Genomic DNA, 17,734 nt, shown 5'->3' with positions numbered 1-17,734 from the left:
CCCAGGCTGGCCTTGAACTCACAGAGATCCGCCTGGCTCTGCCTCCCGAGTGCTGGGATTAAAGGCGTGTGCGCCACCACCGCCCGGCAGTTTTTGTTTTTAAGTTATTTATTTACTTATGTATTCCAGGACAGTGTTTCTCTGTTTAGCCCTGGCTATCCTCGAACTTGCTCTGTAGACCAGGCTCACAGAGATCCACCTGCCTCTGCCTCCCAAGTGCTGGGATTAAAGATGTGCACCACCGCCTCCGCCACCCCCGCCCCCACCACCTGGCTATTTTATTTTTTTAAGTTTATTTTTGTGTCTGAATGTTTTGCCTGAATGTCTGTATGTATACCACATGCAAGCCTGGTGCCCTCAGAGGTCAGAAGAGGGTGACTGGGTGTAGTGGCTGGCGCACTAGGTTGAGACAGGTGGTTCTCTGTGAGTTTCAGACCAGCCAGAGTTATAGGTGTGAGACTCTATCTGAAAAGGAGGAAATGTTGAATCCTTTGAAACTGGAGTTACAGATGGTTGTGAGCCACTATGGAATCAAACCTAGAACCTTCATAAGAGCAACAAGTACTCCTAACTGCCTGCTGAGCCACCTCTTCAGCCTTTTTTTTTTCTTTTTTCCCCCCACCCTGACAGGCATGAAACTCATTATGTAGACCAAAGTGACCTTGAACTTTGCCTGTCTCTGCCTCCCAGGTGTTACACCTATAGACATATGCCACCATGCCCAGCCAAAAAAGTAGTTTTATCAGCATAAAAAATTATCAAAAATTATCTTAAGAGGATACTTTTTGTTTTGTTTTGTTTTGTTTTTCGAGACAGGGTTTCTCTGTGTAGCTTTGCGCCTTTCCTGGAACTCGCTTTGGAGACCAGGCTGGCCGCTAACTCACAGAGATCCGCCTGGCTCTGCCTCCTGAGTGCTGGGATTAAAGGCGTGCGCCACCACCGCCCGGCTAAGAGGATACTTTTAAACAACTGATTTCTCCATCATTAAGGAAAAAAGTGTTGGTATGTAATACACATATCCATTTAAAAAGTATTTAAAAAGTATAGAAATGGGGGTGGAGAAATGGCTCAGTTGGTAAAGCACTTGCTATATAAGCAAAAGGACCTGATTTGATCCCAAGTACTCAGGCTCAGTACTATGCACATTTAACCCCAGCACTGGAGAGGCAGAGTCAAGGAGGATCCCAAGGGGTGGTGGGCTAGCCAGTCTAGCTAAGTTACTGAGCTCAAGGATCAGTGGAAGATCCTGTCTCAAAAACTAAGGGGGAGAGGAACTAGTGACTGAGTAAGCAGTCAAGAGCCTTTGCCATCAAGCCTAATGATCTGAGTTTTCATCTCAGGAACCCATATTGGGGAAAGAGAACCAACTCCTGCAAGTTGTCTTCTAACCTCCACATGTGTGCTGAATGGACACACACACACACACACACACACACACACACACACACACACACACAGAACATAAAATAACAAGTTGGAGAGGGACTTAAGAGATGGGTCACAAGTTAAGAACACTCTGCTGTTCTTTCAGGACTCAATTTTGGTCCCCAGTACTATATCTGGTGGCTCACAGCTGCCTGTAACTCTAGCATTAGGGAATCTGACACTCTTTTCTTACCTAAGAGTACTGGCATACAGGTACACATATATCCATGCATACATAAATAAAAAATAAAAGAAATAATAGCTGGAGAGCTATTATTGAGGAGGACATCTGACATTTATCCTCTGGTCTCCAGGTGCATTTCCCAGCTCCTCATTTTCTCCTCATAAGGAAAGTCAAAGAAAAATATTCCCAATCAAGTCCTGAGGACACTAACAGTGAGTTCTTTCACACTGAGGGTTCTGAAAATTTCTACTAGTTTCCCAAAATGAATAGTCACAATAGATGCTTATTTACAGAAAAGAAAAAAGCAATAGTGGCACATGACTTTAATCTCAGCACTCAGGAGGCAGAGGCAGGTGGAACTCTGTGAGTTCGAGGCCAGTCTACAGAGTGAGTTACAGGACAGCCAGGGCTACACAGTGAAACCCTGTCTTGAAAAGCTAAAAAAAAAAAAAAAAAAAAAAAAAAAAGAAGGAAAAAAAAACCTATGTATAGATGATAGTTTGGATAATAGTTTTGCAAGGTTATAGATCTATTTGAAAAATAACAGCTATGTTTTCCTGAAAAGGCAAGTAAATCTAAACATATCTGAAATAAAAGTTAAGTCTATACCATATCCAGAACAACATAAACTAGCAGTATACAGCTATCAAAAGGGTGTCATGGGCTAAAGTGCAGTTTTCCAATTAGAAGAGAATATTAAGTGGCAGTAGTGTTTCTTTCCAATTATGTTTTCCATTATGTATTTGTGTGTATCTGTGTGTGTACCTGAATTCAGAAAAGGGCTTCAGATCTCATGGAGTTGGAGTTATAGGCAGTTGTGAGGCACATGTGGGTGCTGGAAACTGAACTCAGGTCCCCTGGAAGAGCAGATACTGCTCTTAACAGCTGACTCATCTCTCCAGCCCCAAAGAGTGTTTCTTTTCAAAAACTTTACTTATATGTATTTTATTTTTAAAAATTATTTATTTTTATTTTATGTGCATTGGTGTTTTGCCTGCATGTATGTCTGTGTGAGGGTGTCAGATCCTGGAGTTACAGACAGTTGTAAGCTGCCATGTGGTTGCTGGGAATTGAACCCGGGTTCTCTGGAAGAGCAGTCAGTTCTCTTAACCACTGAGCCATTTCTCCAGCCCCATATATTTTATTTTTATGTGTATAGATGTTTTACCTTACTTGCACATTCCTTACCACTACTGTGAGCCAGCAGATTTTTATTTTATTTTTAAAAATTAATTTTATTTATTTATGTGTATGGGTGTTCTGCCTGCATGTATGTCTGTGTACCATGTACATGCCCAGTGCCTATGGAAGCCAGAAAAGGGTGTCAGATCCCTTCGTACTGGAGTTATAGACAGTTGTGAGCTGCTGTGGGTGGTAGAAAGTGAACCCAGGGTTCTCTGCAAGAGCAGTTAGTGCACTTAACTGCTCTCTCTAGTACTCATATTTGCATTTGAGACAGGATCTTGCTATGCAGTTCAGGTTGGCCTAGAACTTGTGGTCCTACAACCTCAGTCTCCTAAGTGTTATAATTAAAGGTGTATACTACAAATGATTTTTTTTTTTTAACCTTAAGGTTTTTTTTGTTTTGTTTTGTTTTGTTTTGGAGACAGGGTTTCTCTGTGTAGCTTTGTTGCCTGTCGTGGAACTCACTCTGTAGACCATGCTGGCCTTGAACTCACAAAGATTTGCCTGCCTCCCAAGTGCTGGGATTAAAGTTGTGTGCCCACATGGTGCACATACACATATGCAGGCAGAACATTCATATATACCTTAAAAGCAAATAAACATCTAAAGACATTATTTACATTTTTAAAAAAACCTGACGATTAAAGAAAATATTAAAATGTTTGATGAACATTTAAAAAAAAAAAGTTATGTGACACCAGTGCCTGGCTTTACCTTAAGTTTTGAAATAATTTCAGACATTTAAGAATTTCTCATTTTTCAGTATAGTGCAGATTTCCTCTTTCAAATATCTCCAAGTCAAAACTGGCTTCCAATCCATCTATCTTTCTTTTTTTGTTTTTGTTTTTTTTGTTTTTTTGTTTTCAAGACAGGGTTTCTCTGTGTAGTTTTGGTGCCTGGATCTTGCTCTGTAGACCAGGCTGGCCTTGAACTCACAGAGGTGCGCCTGGCTCTACCTCCTGAGTGCTGGGATTAAAGGCGTGCGCTACCACTGCCTGGCATCTATATCTTTCTTATACAGTATCAGCAGCTAACTGTTATTTTTTCCTTTGACAATTTTATACATGTTTATAATGTATTCTGATTACTCTCCCCTGTAACAATCACTTATTTCACTCCTACCTGAGCCAACCCCACTTCTTCCGTACAAATCCCTGTTCCATATTCATTGGGTTTTATTTAGTGTCCTACAAAATTTACTAGGGCTATCTGCTTGACCCTGAGTTTGGAACCGTCTGAGCCTGGTGCACTCACCAGTGGCTATACAACTGGATACTATGCCTACCCCTTTCTCTCTTAGAATCTGTTGGTTGCTAATAGATAGCAGTGAGCTCTGAGAACCCATAGCAGCATCTAATTTCTAAGTCAAGAAGACAAAGCCAGAAATGGTGGTTCATGCCTATGATCCCAGTACTCTCTGGCTGATATAGGAACACTGCTATGAGTTTAAGGCCAGTATGGTTACGGAATGAGATCTTGTCCCCAGCAAAAAAAATCTATTAAGAGTCAGCACATGACCATAGTCTCTCCCAGTAGCAGCACCATTAATGTAATATGAAGTAATATGAATGATGGGGTAATACCTAAGCAGTGTGCAGTTCCAATGTTTTCAATCAGAGAAACAAATAATCACTATGATTTTAAAAATCTATAAATTTGGAATCCTTGAAGTATGCCATGAGTCCTTTTTATTAATATAATAGACACCAACTTCCAAAAAAACTAGACCAATACAAGGTATAATCAATCTCCTTACTGTTAGGTACAGAAATAGAGAAAAAGTATGAAATAGCTTATTTTATGTGATTTACATACAGCAATTTTGGGGGGCCTAATTAAGCAGCATTCACTAAAAGGCATTATTTCTTTAAGGTTATATAATAAATAAGTGCCTATTAGCTTAGAAGGTGAGTTATAATAGCCCCACATTTAGCTACAACAATAATAATGACTTACCAACTGGACTGGTAGAAACCCTCTGGGGAGGTGGTCTGAAGCCAGGTGCCTTGGAGTTGTCAGGGTGTACATTTTCCAAGTGTCCAAGTACAGAGTTACTCAGGAAAGCTGACTGAACAGTGAAAGAGGCATCTGCAGCAACTCTTGAGGGCAGTGGACCATCTCCCCACCCTTGGTTAGCTGGCACCTGACTGCTATCAAAGAGACTACTGAAGTGATTAAAAAGTGTGGCTGGGCCAAATGGAGGTTGCAAAGACTTATTTGCTGGGTTTATGTGCATCTGAGAACCATTCATAATGTTCACAGCTGATGAAAGCTGCACTGCAGCTGGTGGGCCTTGAGGTGGTGTTAAAGGAACAGGATTGGTAACAAAAATCGACTGGGGATCCTGGTGTATAGTTGCATTTGGTACCACTGAGTAAAAAGAACCTCTGGGCTGCATTCGATGAGAAACTCGAGGTGCAGGTACAGCTAACTGAGGTAAATTACCAGTGTCCTGATTATCAGCAGTGACCAATCTAGGTGATGCCAAAGTCAATGGAGCAGGTTCTGAGTTAGAGGCAAAAGGCATTGACCTAGGATTTAAATCAGACACAGTGGGTGGCTGTCCCTCCTGTTGTGTGTTATTGGAGGGAGGAGTAGGACTGCTGGATGGGCGAGTTTCTGGAGCTCCTGAGGTGTTGCTGGCAGAGCTATTACAACTGTTTGCAGTTGGAGATGGTGTACATAGGTTTGTCAAGGGTAGATCCTGTGTGGACACTTTCTCTTTGGGAGGTGTTATGGCAGAGAAAGACTCTGTCTTTTGTGAAGAAAGTTGTACTTGAGGAGTAGTTGTAGGCATAAATGTGGTGGTAACTTGTCCACTAGTGGTAGATGTGGAGGAGACAGGAGGCAAGGAGCTACTAGTGCTTGTCACAGAGGAAATCACTGTTGCTGGAGGACTGGTCTTAGGCACACAAGCAAACAACTGCTTTCTGACTGATGAAGGAGTCCGAGGATTCGTCATACATAGTTGCTGACTGGCAGCAACCACAGGAGAGACAGTGATAGGACAACTGGCAGTAGCTAGTCCAGGAGATTCTGATGGTAAAACAGGTCCATTCTGGTTAGGTAGACGGGATGCATTATTATGTTTTGGAGAACTATTTGTATTGCCAGGATTCACAGGTCTCACTGGAAATGGTCCCCAAGTGTTAGGTGAAGGTGAGAAGGTGCCTCCAAACTGTGCCATGGGTAAGCGAGGATGCCGAATCTGTTGCATAGTTTGAGCAGCCAGCAGAGCAAAATGAGGATGAGGATAAGCTAAGGGAAGAGAAACTGGGAAAGGAGATCGTACATTTGTTGGCACATTCTTACTAAGTTTATTAGTGGGCTGGAAGGTAGATAATGTTGTTGCCTGTGATGTTACAAGAGCTGGAGCACCCAAGGGAAATGCATTCTTGTTGGAAGTTGCTGCGGTACCTACTCCAGATGAGAAGTTTGTATGAATGGACTTGGTGCTGGCAGGTGTCCTGATATGGTTTTTAGGAATCAAGTCTTCTAGTTCCTTTGCAGGATCTTGAATAAGTGCATTGATAAGTTGAACCGCATATCTTGTTGATTCTGTACCACCCCTGGAGAACAAATGAAGTAAGGCCAAAAATATAAACAACAACAACAAACCTTAGATAATCATTTTTATATTAGAAAAAAATTTTACACATTTTGATCTTGTTTTTTTCCCCTAGATAATCTTATGAATGAATTTCCCCCACCCCCTTGGTGTTGACCCGGGGATTAATATGTGCTAGGCGAGCAATTTACCATAATTGAGCTATATTCCAACTCTCAAATAAAATTCCTATCTAGTAAAAGTATGCTTCTTGGGGCTGGTGAGATGGCTCAGTCATTAAGAGCACTGGCTGCTCTTCCAAAGGACTTGGGTTCAATTCCCAGCATCCACATGGCAACTCAAAACTGTCTGTATCTCCAGTTCTAGGGGATCTGACACCTTCACACCAATGTACATAAAGTTAAATAAATTATGTGTGTGTGTGTGTGTGTGTGTGTGTGTGTGTGTGTGTGTGTGTGTATGTATGATTCTTATAAAATTTTGATTCAGAATAATATATGTTTTTATTTTTTTTTACAGTTACCTTATTGTAATCATTCTCTCTCCATTCTTATCTTTTTGTTTATCCACATCAATATGGGCACCAGTAACATCTTGTATTGCTGTAATGTTGCATCCTCCTCTTCCCATTATTCTGGACACCACTGAGGCTGGAACAGATAATTTCTTTGACCTATAAAATGAAGGCTGCCCATGAGCTTATGAAATCAAATTTCTTTAAATAATAAATATTGGAACAAAAAGTTAAGATATCTAAGTATGTTGATAGAATTTATAGAAGAGTCTTAACTAAATTCTTATTTTAGAAACTATTATTATACTGAATTTAGTTGAGGAAAATTAGATTAAAAATTAGATTGCCATTTAAACAAAAATTCTAAATGGGGCACAGTGGCACACGCCTTTAATCCCAGCACTAAGGAGGCAGAGGCAGGCGGATCTCTTTGAGTTTGAGGCCAGTCTTGTCTACATTGTGAGTTCCAGGACAGCCAAGGCTTCCTAGTGAGATTCTGTCTCAAAAACAAAACAAAACAAAAAAGACAAACAAACAAAAATCCTATTTAGCTCACTCATAATGTAAACATTCAAATCTGCTCAAAATATCACAAGTCAACTAATCTTCAATTAACATGCTTTCTCTTCCTAAATTAAAAACAAAAGCATACCATATTGGGCTAGGAATGGTGGTGGCACACACCTGTAATCCCAGCACTTCAGAGGCAGAGGCAGGTGGATCTCTATGAATGCAAGGCCAGTCAGGGCTACATAGTGAAACCCTGTCTCAAAAATAAAACAAAATCTACACTGAGTAATATATGCTAGCTTGTAATTGTAAACAATAAACAGCTCAAATTTAGCCTACATAAAATGCAATTCATTACTTTGTTATGTCATATGAAATATGCATGTAAATTTTATATATTGCTTCTAATTTTGTTTTAGCATATTCTGGATTTAGTATGGTGTTATAGTTTGTAATAATGGTTACATTCAATCAAATAGGTAACCATATCATACAAGATAGAGAATTTTAAGCCACATGTGTTGGTATGCACCTGTAATCCTAGCACTTGGGCAGGAGAGGCAGGTGGATCAGTAATTTAAGGTCAGCCTGGGTTGCATCAGACTCATAAAAAACAAAACAAAGCAAAATAAGAAGCCATTGGGGTGGCATACTCCTGTAATCCCAGCACTTGAAGGCAGCAGTAGGACTGCTATGCATTTAAGGACATCTTGGTTTACTGACTGAGTTCTAGGCAGGCCAGGGCTGCCTAAGGAAATCCTGTCTGGGGGCAAAAAAAGACCCAAACAAGGAAGCAAACAAACTAACAGATGGGATTAATTCTACTTACCTTCTAACAACTTCTTTCCACCCTTCTTCTCGTTTTTGACCCCTTTTAGGACTAGTGAGATTCAGTTTCATGGTTGGAGAGCTTAATGGCAGTGACTTGTAGCTTGCTGATAAGGAATTAGAATTCACTTCACCTTCAAGGCTGAGAAAAGGGAATTACAGAGTTCAACAAAAGATATATTTAAGGTAGAAATTCAAGAGAGTACATAGACAAAATTATAATGAAAGACTTTTAAAGCTTGGTATATATATTCGATAATCAAGACAGGAGAACAAACAAAATAAGCAAAGAGTCCACCATCTATTTTAGTATCAAAATGGGCCATTCAATAAAATTAACACAGTTAAATAAAATCAAAGCATGGTAATATTTTTAAACTTCAGACTAAGAATCTTACAAAAATATCTAGTAATCTTTACAATAAGCACATGATTAAAAGGACAGATGAATTTTAATTCTGAAGATTGGAGACAAGGTACTATTTTAGATACTTTAATACCACTTGTACTTAGATAACATACTGTGAGATTTTATGCGAGAGCAGTGAATATAGAGCTAACAAAATAGGAAAGTTTACCGTGTCTGAGTCTTGGAAGTGGCAGGCACCGTCTTTTCTTCTTGGGAACTGAGAACTGTGGGGCCCCTTCTGTCACTGGTGGAATTCACGTCCACAGCGAAGTTCAACTCTTGGCTTTTCCCACCACTGCTGCTCTCACTGTTACAGTCTGTGCTGTCTAAGTTATCTGAGTCACTGTTTCCACCTGTGCCACCACCTCTAGGTTCTCCATTGATTTTGTTTTTATCTGCTTTTTGTTCTGCTAAGGACATATGTGGTTCAGGTAAAATTAAATGTGCCATGGAAGGGGACTCTTTTGTCTTATTCTTCTTATTTTTCCGATTGGTGCTGGGAGTTGTCACTACATTGGCTCTTTTTTTCCCAAATACATTTGTGAACGTGGCAGATGTAGCAGATATTCCAATTGTGGTGGTAGTGGTTGCACTCGGAGGCTCTATGGGAATTTCTTGCTCCGCTAAAATTTAAAAAAAAAAAATCACAATGAGAGCCAAAGATCCCAAAACAAATCGTGGCAGAATACATAAAATATCTCACAATAAATCAATCTTTTAGGTTATATTTTCCTTTTCACTAATAATATTCTGATGTGTAAGTTGGTGTAGAATGAATATATATATCATTAGTATTCTTTTTTTCTTTAAATGATTTAGTTACTTATTTTATGTGCACTGGTGTTTTGTCTGCATGTTTGTTGTGTGAGGGTGTCAGATTCCCTAGAACTGGAGTTACAGACAGTTGTGAACTGACATGTGGGTAATGGGAATTGAACTTGGGTCCTCTGGAAGAACAGCCAGTGCTCTTAACCACTGAGCCATCTCTCCAGCCCTACCATTAGTATTCTTAAGACTGAAAATTCAAGTCCTACGAACTATTCAAAAACTATAATATAGTATGAATTTAGGAAGAATCTGGAATAATATTGACAAACTAGAATTCAAACACAATTAATTGCCTACTTACTCCAAGAACTAGTAGGCAGCACCACAAACATCTAAACTGACAAGTCTAACGTCCATGGTTTTAAGCCTTAACCTCAGCTAAGAGTTTACTAAGGAATTATTCTAATCAGGGAAGTTAGAGGTAGAGAAGAACCTGAAGGAAGGCTGGCAAACCTTTTACTTTAATACCTACTTTAATATACACAAGGTGCTTTACAGGTTGACTTGAATTACACTCCACCTCTTTAAGTCACGCTTGCCTTCACCTTGTTTTCTCTATTAGTTTATAGTGTAAAGCATTTAGTTTATTTACTATAAAAAGAATCTATCAATTTCAGATTAAAGTAATGAAACCCTTAACAAGGGTGCCTCCCAAAAGGTTAATTTAAATTTTACTTGTTTATTTAGAAACAGGGTCTTTCTATGTAGCCTAGCCTGACCTTGAATTCAGGCAATTCTCCTGCCTTAGCATCCTATACGGTAGGATTACAGGTTTAATTTACTACGCTGACTAACAAAGGATAAATTTCTATCTAAATCAGATGAGTCATTTTTTACCATCTTCATCATTCTCCTCTTCCTCTTCACCCTCTGGTTGTTCTGAATTCTCCTTAGGTTTGTTCTCCTCATCTTCCTGCTTCCGTTTCTGCTCCTCTTTTTTCTTTTTTCTCTTTTCTTTTCTCTTCTCTCTTTTAGCTGCAAGAGCTTGCTTTCTGCTCTCTTCTCTTGACTGCAAATAAAGTATATCATTTAATTTAATAATGTAAAAACATTTTTTTTAAGATTTGTTTTGTGTATAGGTGTTCTTTCCACTTCTTGGCATGCCTGGTGCCCAAGGAGGTCAAAAGCAGGCACGGGATCCTCTAGGACTGGAGTTATGGATGGTTGTAAGCCACCAATGTGGGTGCTGGGAACTGCACCCAGTCCTCTGAAAGTGCAACAACACAAGTGCTCTCAACAGCTGAGCCATGTCTCCAGCCCCAATGCAGTAATTTAAAATGCTAAATGAAATGTCATTTCTGTTCTTTACTTCCCATGGATGCCAGTCTCAAACACATTTATAAAAGCAACAAAAGAAAAAACAAACTGGATGTCATCAAAATTAAATACTTTTATGATTCAAATGATCATCAACAATGTGAAAGAACAACATATAGGATACCAAACAAAATACATATAATTTATCTGATAAGGAATATGTACACCTAAAATATACAGACATCTCTTGTTATTCACTAATGACCAAATAATCTAATTGAAAAGTAAACTAACAGAGCCGGGGGGTGGGGAGGTGTGGGGGGATGTGGGGGTGTGTGGGATACAGCTCAGTGGTAGAGTGTTTGCTGAACATCCAGTGGCAGAACAGACATCAGTCAGACTGGATGTGCTGGTATACACCTATAATCCCAGAGCTCAGGAGGCTGAGGGAGGAGAAAAGCTGAAGAGTTCAGGGCCAGCCTGGATGGTGGTGAGATCCTGCCTCTGAACTAAACTACTAAATGGAAACTACGTTGCTAAACTGAATTTTGAAATAAATAAAACCATATATTAATATGTAAAAATTTTGTCAGTTATTCCTTAATAAGGCTGTTTAAAATAAATAGGAAGGGCTGAAGAGATGGATCAGTGGTTAAGAGTATATACCACTCTACAGAGGACACAAAGTTTGGTTCCCAGCATCCACACTAGGGCAGCTTACAGCCATCTGTAACTCTAATTCTAGGGAGATTTGATGACTCTGGGCACTGCACACATATAATTAAAAACAAAACAAACAAAACCAAAAACCAGGCTAGGCACGTTGGCACACACCTTTAATCCTACCACTTGGCAGGCAGAGGCAGGCAGATCTCTGGGTTCCAGGCCAGCCTGGGCAACAAGGTTGGGGGGAAGATAGTCTAAAATAGATTGTGGTGATTTATGAATGCACAAGTCAATGAATATACTACACTGATTTGTATAACTTTTGATATGAGAATTTAATCTCAATAAAAATATAGAAAAATATAATTTTATGGCACATATTTGCCTAAAATGCAGCTATCATGATCTTTATAAAGGATTGATAAAGTTCACTGTAAAAATGTTGAGAAGAGCCGGGCGGTGGTGGCGCACGCCTTTAATCCCAGCACTCGGGAGGCAGAGCCAGGAGGATCTCTGTGAGTTCAAGGCCAGCCTGGACTACCAAGTGAGTTCCAGGAAAGGCGCAAAGCTACACAGAGAAACCCTGTCTCGAAAAACCAAAAAAAACAAAAAACAAAAAACAAAAAAATGTTGAGAAGAAGTCAGGTAGTAGTGGCACACGCCTTTTATCCCAGCACTTGGGAAGCAAAGGCAGGCAGATCTCTGTGAGTTCCAGGACAGCCAAGGCTAAACAGAGAAACCTTTTCTTGAAAAACAAAACAAACAAACAAACAAAAAGCTGAGAAGAGACTAACATAGATATAGAAATGAGTTTTACCTAATTTTTTTTTTGGCTGTGAGCCTAGCCTATAACTGCTGAGCCATCTCTCCAGCCTGAGTTGTCCCAACTTTATGAAAAATTCAAAGCCCCATTTAGAACTCTTCATTGACTTTGGGTTTCACTAACACCTGTGGTTAACATGAAAAAATAATCTTTTCTTTTCAGAAAACAGGCAATAATAACAGATGCTTGGCATTGTAGTAAGTCTGGAATAAGAGAAAACATGCTACCTATATTTCTAGGAAAATTATGCAAAAAAGGCTCATCAGAAGAAAAACCATTTTTCAGCTGGGCCTGGTGATATTGGCTTTTAATTCCAGCTGTTTTCATAGATGAGTTTGGCAGACTGCAAGTTCAAGGCCGTCCTAAGCATAAAGTAAGTATATGACTACCCCAGGAAACTTGGTAAGATGCTGTCTTGATTTTTTTTCCTCCAAGCTAGAACTCTCTCTGTAGACTAGACTGGCCTTGAACTCAGAGATCCATCTGCCTTTGTCTCCTGAATGCTTGTATTAAAGGCATGTGCCACCACCGCCTATTCTGAATCTGTCTTGAAATAAAAGCAAAAAGAAGGCTGGGGCTATAGCTCATGGGTAGAGTGCTTGCTTACCATGCCTGAGGGTAGAATACTTACCTAGTATGTGCAAGGCTCCAGGTTGAATCCCTAGCACCACACACATACAATTAACTTAAAGTGGAAACAACAAAACAAAATGAGCTGGATAGGTACATTTTTGTAATCCCAGGACTTAAAAGGCCAAGGTAAACATATTGCTATGAATTCAATTCCAGCTGAGGCATAGTAAGCCTTGGCTAAGAATATGGTCCTGTCTCAGAATAAGAACAAAAATCAAACTAAAAAATAAAACAAAAATGTACATAACTTCTTTCCCAGTCTTGTTTCTGTAATCAAATACATGAAAGTATTAAAATTAATTTCCAAATGACAAGACTTTTAAGGTTTTTGCTTTTGCCTATTATAATAATACAACGATGAATGTCCTTGCACACATTTTTTATCTTAAAATTATTATTATTACTACTTCTATTACAAGTATTATCATAAGTGTGTGTGTATGCACAGTGTATCACAGGGGACAGCTTTGCAGAGTTATCCTTCCACCTTTATTTGGGTGCTGGGGATTGAACTCTGGTTTTGCAGCAAATGCTTTTCTCTATTGAGCCATCTTAGTGGCCATTCATACTCAGACCTTGAGTATTTGTCTTTTGTTGGATTTCTAAAACTGGCTCATTAAGAATACATATCCTTTTTATTCAATTGTGGAAATCATAGTAGAGGGGTAATTTTCTCTTTGCAAATCTGTTCAAATACTTTTAGCCTCCCTCCTTCTCCTTCCTTCATTTGTTTTTGAGAAATAGTCTATAACTATGCTTTCCTGGCTGGCCTGGAACTCACTATGTAGATGAAGCTGATCTCAAACTCTCAGATCTGCCTGCCTCTGCCTCCCAAGTACTGGGATTAAAGGTGTGTGTCACCATGCCTGGCCCTCATCGGATTGATACTTTTAGACATGGTGTCTTGTAGCATTCTATTCTTAAGTTCCACCTCTAACCCTTAAACACTCATTAGTAGGCAATGTAATAAGCCACTTTAGTCCAAATCTTATAATAAACAAAGGATTTTCAATGCTTTGGTATACTTCTCAGGCTAATATTAAAACCACTTAACTTAGACAGTGATGTCATGTGACAAAAATCTAGTCCCTCAATTATATGGTCCCAATGTTTATTTTGATAGTTCAGAATATAACAACTTTACAAAGAAAGTTTATGCTGGGCGGTGGAGGTGCACGCCTTTAATCCCAGCACTTGGGAGGCAGAGGCAGGTGGATCTCTGTGAGTTCGAGGCCAGCCTAGTCTACAAAGCGAGTTCCAGGAAAGGCGTAAAGCTACACAGAGAAACCCTGTCTCGAAATACCAAAAAAACAAAGAAAGTGTTACTATTACCTTTTAATCATATTTTGCTAAAGACTACTATTCATACAGACAACAAATTACTCCAACTTTGATTTCAATAAGGTGCTCCTAGGATGACGGTGGCTTACAATAAGTTTTGGTTTTACTCAATCACTGGGCAAACTTGAGTGAAACATTTCACTATTAGGATAAGAATATGTACTGTATCAAGCTGATAATAGAAAAAAATATAAAAAAAAAAAAAACAAACAAACAAGATGCTCATCCCACCCCTCACCTTTTCCAGATCGAGTTCTTTTAGCAGAATGCTTGCATTTTTATTTGCTTCTGCAGCCTGCTGGTCTTTAGCCTTCACAATCGTCTCAACACATTGGTGACACTTTTTCAGCAGTTCCTGCAGGCCAAAATACAATTATATAATAAGTACAAAAATATTTAAAGTAAAGGATCCAATATAAGTGGAGCTGAATAGAAAGGTACACAAGTTAAAACTTCAACAACGGAAAATTGGCTAAATCAAATCAAATTACACTTTGAGTTCAGTACTGCATCAATCTTTCTTAATAATGAAACATCTTTAAATTTTTTTTTCTCTTTGAGATAGCATCTCAGCCCAAACTAGCCTCCAACCCCATTAAACTATTAAGGCTGGCCTTGAACTTGAGTTGCTGAACCCCCCTGCCTCTGAACCAAGTGCTGGAACAACTGGTATGCAACTACCATATGTGGCAAAAATAAGGCTTTTTTTTTAGACAACATCTCCTTATGCAGCTCTGGCTGCCCTCGAACTTCTAGCAATCCTCCTGCCTCTTCCTCTCAAGTACTGGGATTATAAGTGTGCCTCACCATGTAAGACAAAGGCATCTTTCTTTCTTTCCTATTTTTGGGTTGTGGGGGTGTGGGAGCTTTTTGAGACAGGGCTACTCTGTGTAACAGCCCTGGCTGTCCTAGAACTTACTCTGTAGAGAAGGCTGGCCTCCAACTCACAGAGTTCATGCCTCTGCCTCCTCTCTAATGGGATTAAAGGCATGCGCCACCAACACCCACAGTAAGACCCCTATTCTAACCTTTAGATGACAAGAAGAAAAAGTTTTTTGTTTGATACCTTATGCCAGATAAGCATATACTCTTGTCACTGAGTACATGCCCAGTGGAAGCGAGTTCTTACATTATACTTCTTGGCATATAATGCTAAAGAATGAAAATGTGCTTCAATAACATAGTAAACTTACCTTATCTGTGATTGTTGCTATGTATCTCATACATTCTATATCAGATGGAAACTGATTGACTTCCTTCACCAAATACTGAACAACTTTTACATGACCCTATAAAAAACACAACAAAACACCATGAAAGGATTCTTTGAAATTTTATCCATGTTTAACAACTTAATGTGAAAAACTAACACTTTAAAATAGTTTACTAAATTTATAATTATAATTATGGAAATATTGACACTGTTCAGTTTATAAAAAGAAAAAGGTAAGTATAACATGCTCAAGGATATATGGTGGTAGGCTGGTCATGGTGGTGTATGCCTTTAATCCCAGCCCTCAAGATGGATGGATGGATCTCTGTGACGTCAAAGCCAGTCTGGTTTACATAGTAAGTTTCAGGACAGTCAGGGCTACATAAAGATATCCTAATCTCAAAAAAAAAAAAAAAAAAAAAAAAAAAAAGCGAGCAAAGAGTATATGGTAGACAAGATATTAATTATCCCGTTTCCCACAGAAAGCAAGAAAGTATTATTGAAATAGCATTTTATATAATAAATCTACTAATAAGGTAAAAATGGGCAATGTGAAATGAATCTCAGTGTAAAGGGCACTAAGTCTGTAAACACCGTTTTTCTAGGTTTCAAAGCATTATTTGGGTTTCATCTTACTAATAAACAAGGTGGTCTATGACATTTTCCTGAACTTTATGACTTGCATATAGATAAAACTCTTTTTTCTCAAGACAGGGTTTCTCTGTGTAGCCCTGGCTATCCTGGAACTCTGTAGACCAGGCTGGCTTCAAACTAAGAGATCCACCTGCCTCTGCCTCCTGAGTGCTGAGACTGAAGGTGTGAGACACCTGGCTGATAAAACACTTTCTAGATGCCTTTGCTGGGGATTGAATGATAGGTAATAGAGTCTAAGAACATCTACTTTATACAACAAAGCTTGTAAAGTTTCCCTTCCTATTAGAGTCCTAAAACATCCTCAAGAATGTCTTGTCTCAGGTTGGTGTGGTGACTCAGCTGGTGATGGCACTTGCCATAGGGCCTGACAACCTGAATGTGATTCCCTAGGACCCACATGATAGAAGCAAACTGAATCCTGCAGGCTGTCTTCTGACTTCCATTCACACACTATCAGACAGACAGACAGACACACACACACACACACCCGCCCCCCCCAAACAAACAACAGTAAAAGCAATCCCCACAACAAATGGGCTTCTTAACTATAACAAAAGAAGATATTAGTCTGTTTCTAGGGGAGACAAGAAAATATAAAGTAGTTGACTCTGGGACAAGAAATTAATCAAAACCAGATACTAGATGATCTTCTAGGGTTAGGAAAATACCTTTTACCTTTATAGGGTATGAAGCACATGGTATATGCATTGATACAAAGTCATTAAACTGTACAAGATTTTTGTTTTTTGCTCTAAATTAGACTTTAATTAAAAGATTTTTTGTTTTTTTTGTTTTTGTTTTTTGAGACAAGGTTTCTGTGTAGCCTTGGCTGTCCTGTAATTGTCTCTGTAGACCAGGCTGACCTTGAACTCTTAGAGATCTGCCTGCCTGTGCCTCCTCAGTGCTGGGATTGAACTGATGGGTCACCACCACCCAGCAAAAGACTTTTAAGTCTAAAAATATTAGGGGTGGGTGGACGGTGGTGGTGCACGCCTTTAATCTCAGCACTCAGGAAGCAGAGCCGGGCGGATCTCTGTGAGTTGGAGGCCAGCCTGGTCTACAGAGCGAGATCCAAGACAGGCACCAAAAGTACACAGAGAAACCCTGTCTCGGGGTGGGGGTGGGATTAGGGGTGGAGAGATGGCTTAGAGTTTAAAATATCTAGGATCTAAACCCCTGGCCTCCACTTCCATGCCCATGCAATACCCACAATTAAAACAAAAACAAAAACAAAAAAAAAACTGGGGGGCTGGAGAAATGGCTCAGTGGATAAGAGTACTTGCTACGCTGGCAGAAGATGGGGTTCAGTTCTCTACATACACATGATGGTTACAACCATCTGTTACTTTAGTTTCATGGGATCCAATGTTCTCTTCTAGTCTCCCTTCATAACAAACATGCATATGGTGCACATATATGCATGCAGGCAAGCATTCTACATATAAAATACATTTTTGTTTTAAGAAAGTCTGAAACTGGGTGTGGTGGTACATGCCTCTAAGTTCAGACCTTAAGGCAGAAAGAAGCTCTGTCAGTTCAAGGACATCCTGGTCTACATTTTTAGTTCCAGGCCAGTCAGGGTTATATAGTAAGACTTGTCTTAAAAAAAAAAAAAAATCATAAAACTAGAATAAATAAATAAACAAAACCTTAAAATGGGAATAATCAGTAGGAAAATGATAATAATGTTTCTTAC

General features: G+C 39.3%; 1 protein-coding gene across 9 annotated transcripts in view; it reads right to left on the bottom strand.

Moving 5' to 3' along the window:
- Ankhd1 (ankyrin repeat and KH domain containing 1) overlaps positions 1–17,734 on the bottom strand; it is a 118,000-nt gene that overhangs the window by 13,478 nt on the left and 86,788 nt on the right. For all 9 annotated transcript variants that reach the window (XM_052741917.1, XM_052741913.1, XM_052741916.1 and 6 more), the window contains 7 exons: positions 15,365–15,460; positions 14,410–14,526; positions 10,289–10,460; positions 8,793–9,246; positions 8,216–8,356; positions 6,886–7,035; positions 4,751–6,363 (listed from right to left, as the gene is read on the bottom strand). In XM_052741917.1, coding sequence (XP_052597877.1) covers positions 4,751–6,363; positions 6,886–7,035; positions 8,216–8,356; positions 8,793–9,246; positions 10,289–10,460; positions 14,410–14,526; positions 15,365–15,460 — 2,743 coding nt within the window. The remainder of the gene's footprint in view (positions 1–4,750; positions 6,364–6,885; positions 7,036–8,215; positions 8,357–8,792; positions 9,247–10,288; positions 10,461–14,409; positions 14,527–15,364; positions 15,461–17,734) is intronic.

The sequence above is a fragment of the Peromyscus californicus genome, unplaced genomic scaffold (genome assembly GCF_007827085.1).
Source record: "Peromyscus californicus insignis strain IS unplaced genomic scaffold, ASM782708v3 Scaffold_17__1_contigs__length_78620276, whole genome shotgun sequence".
Classification (NCBI taxonomy): Eukaryota; Metazoa; Chordata; class Mammalia; order Rodentia; family Cricetidae; genus Peromyscus; species Peromyscus californicus.
Note: the sequence above shows the minus strand (reverse complement) of the source record. Positions and strands in the feature narration are given on the sequence as shown.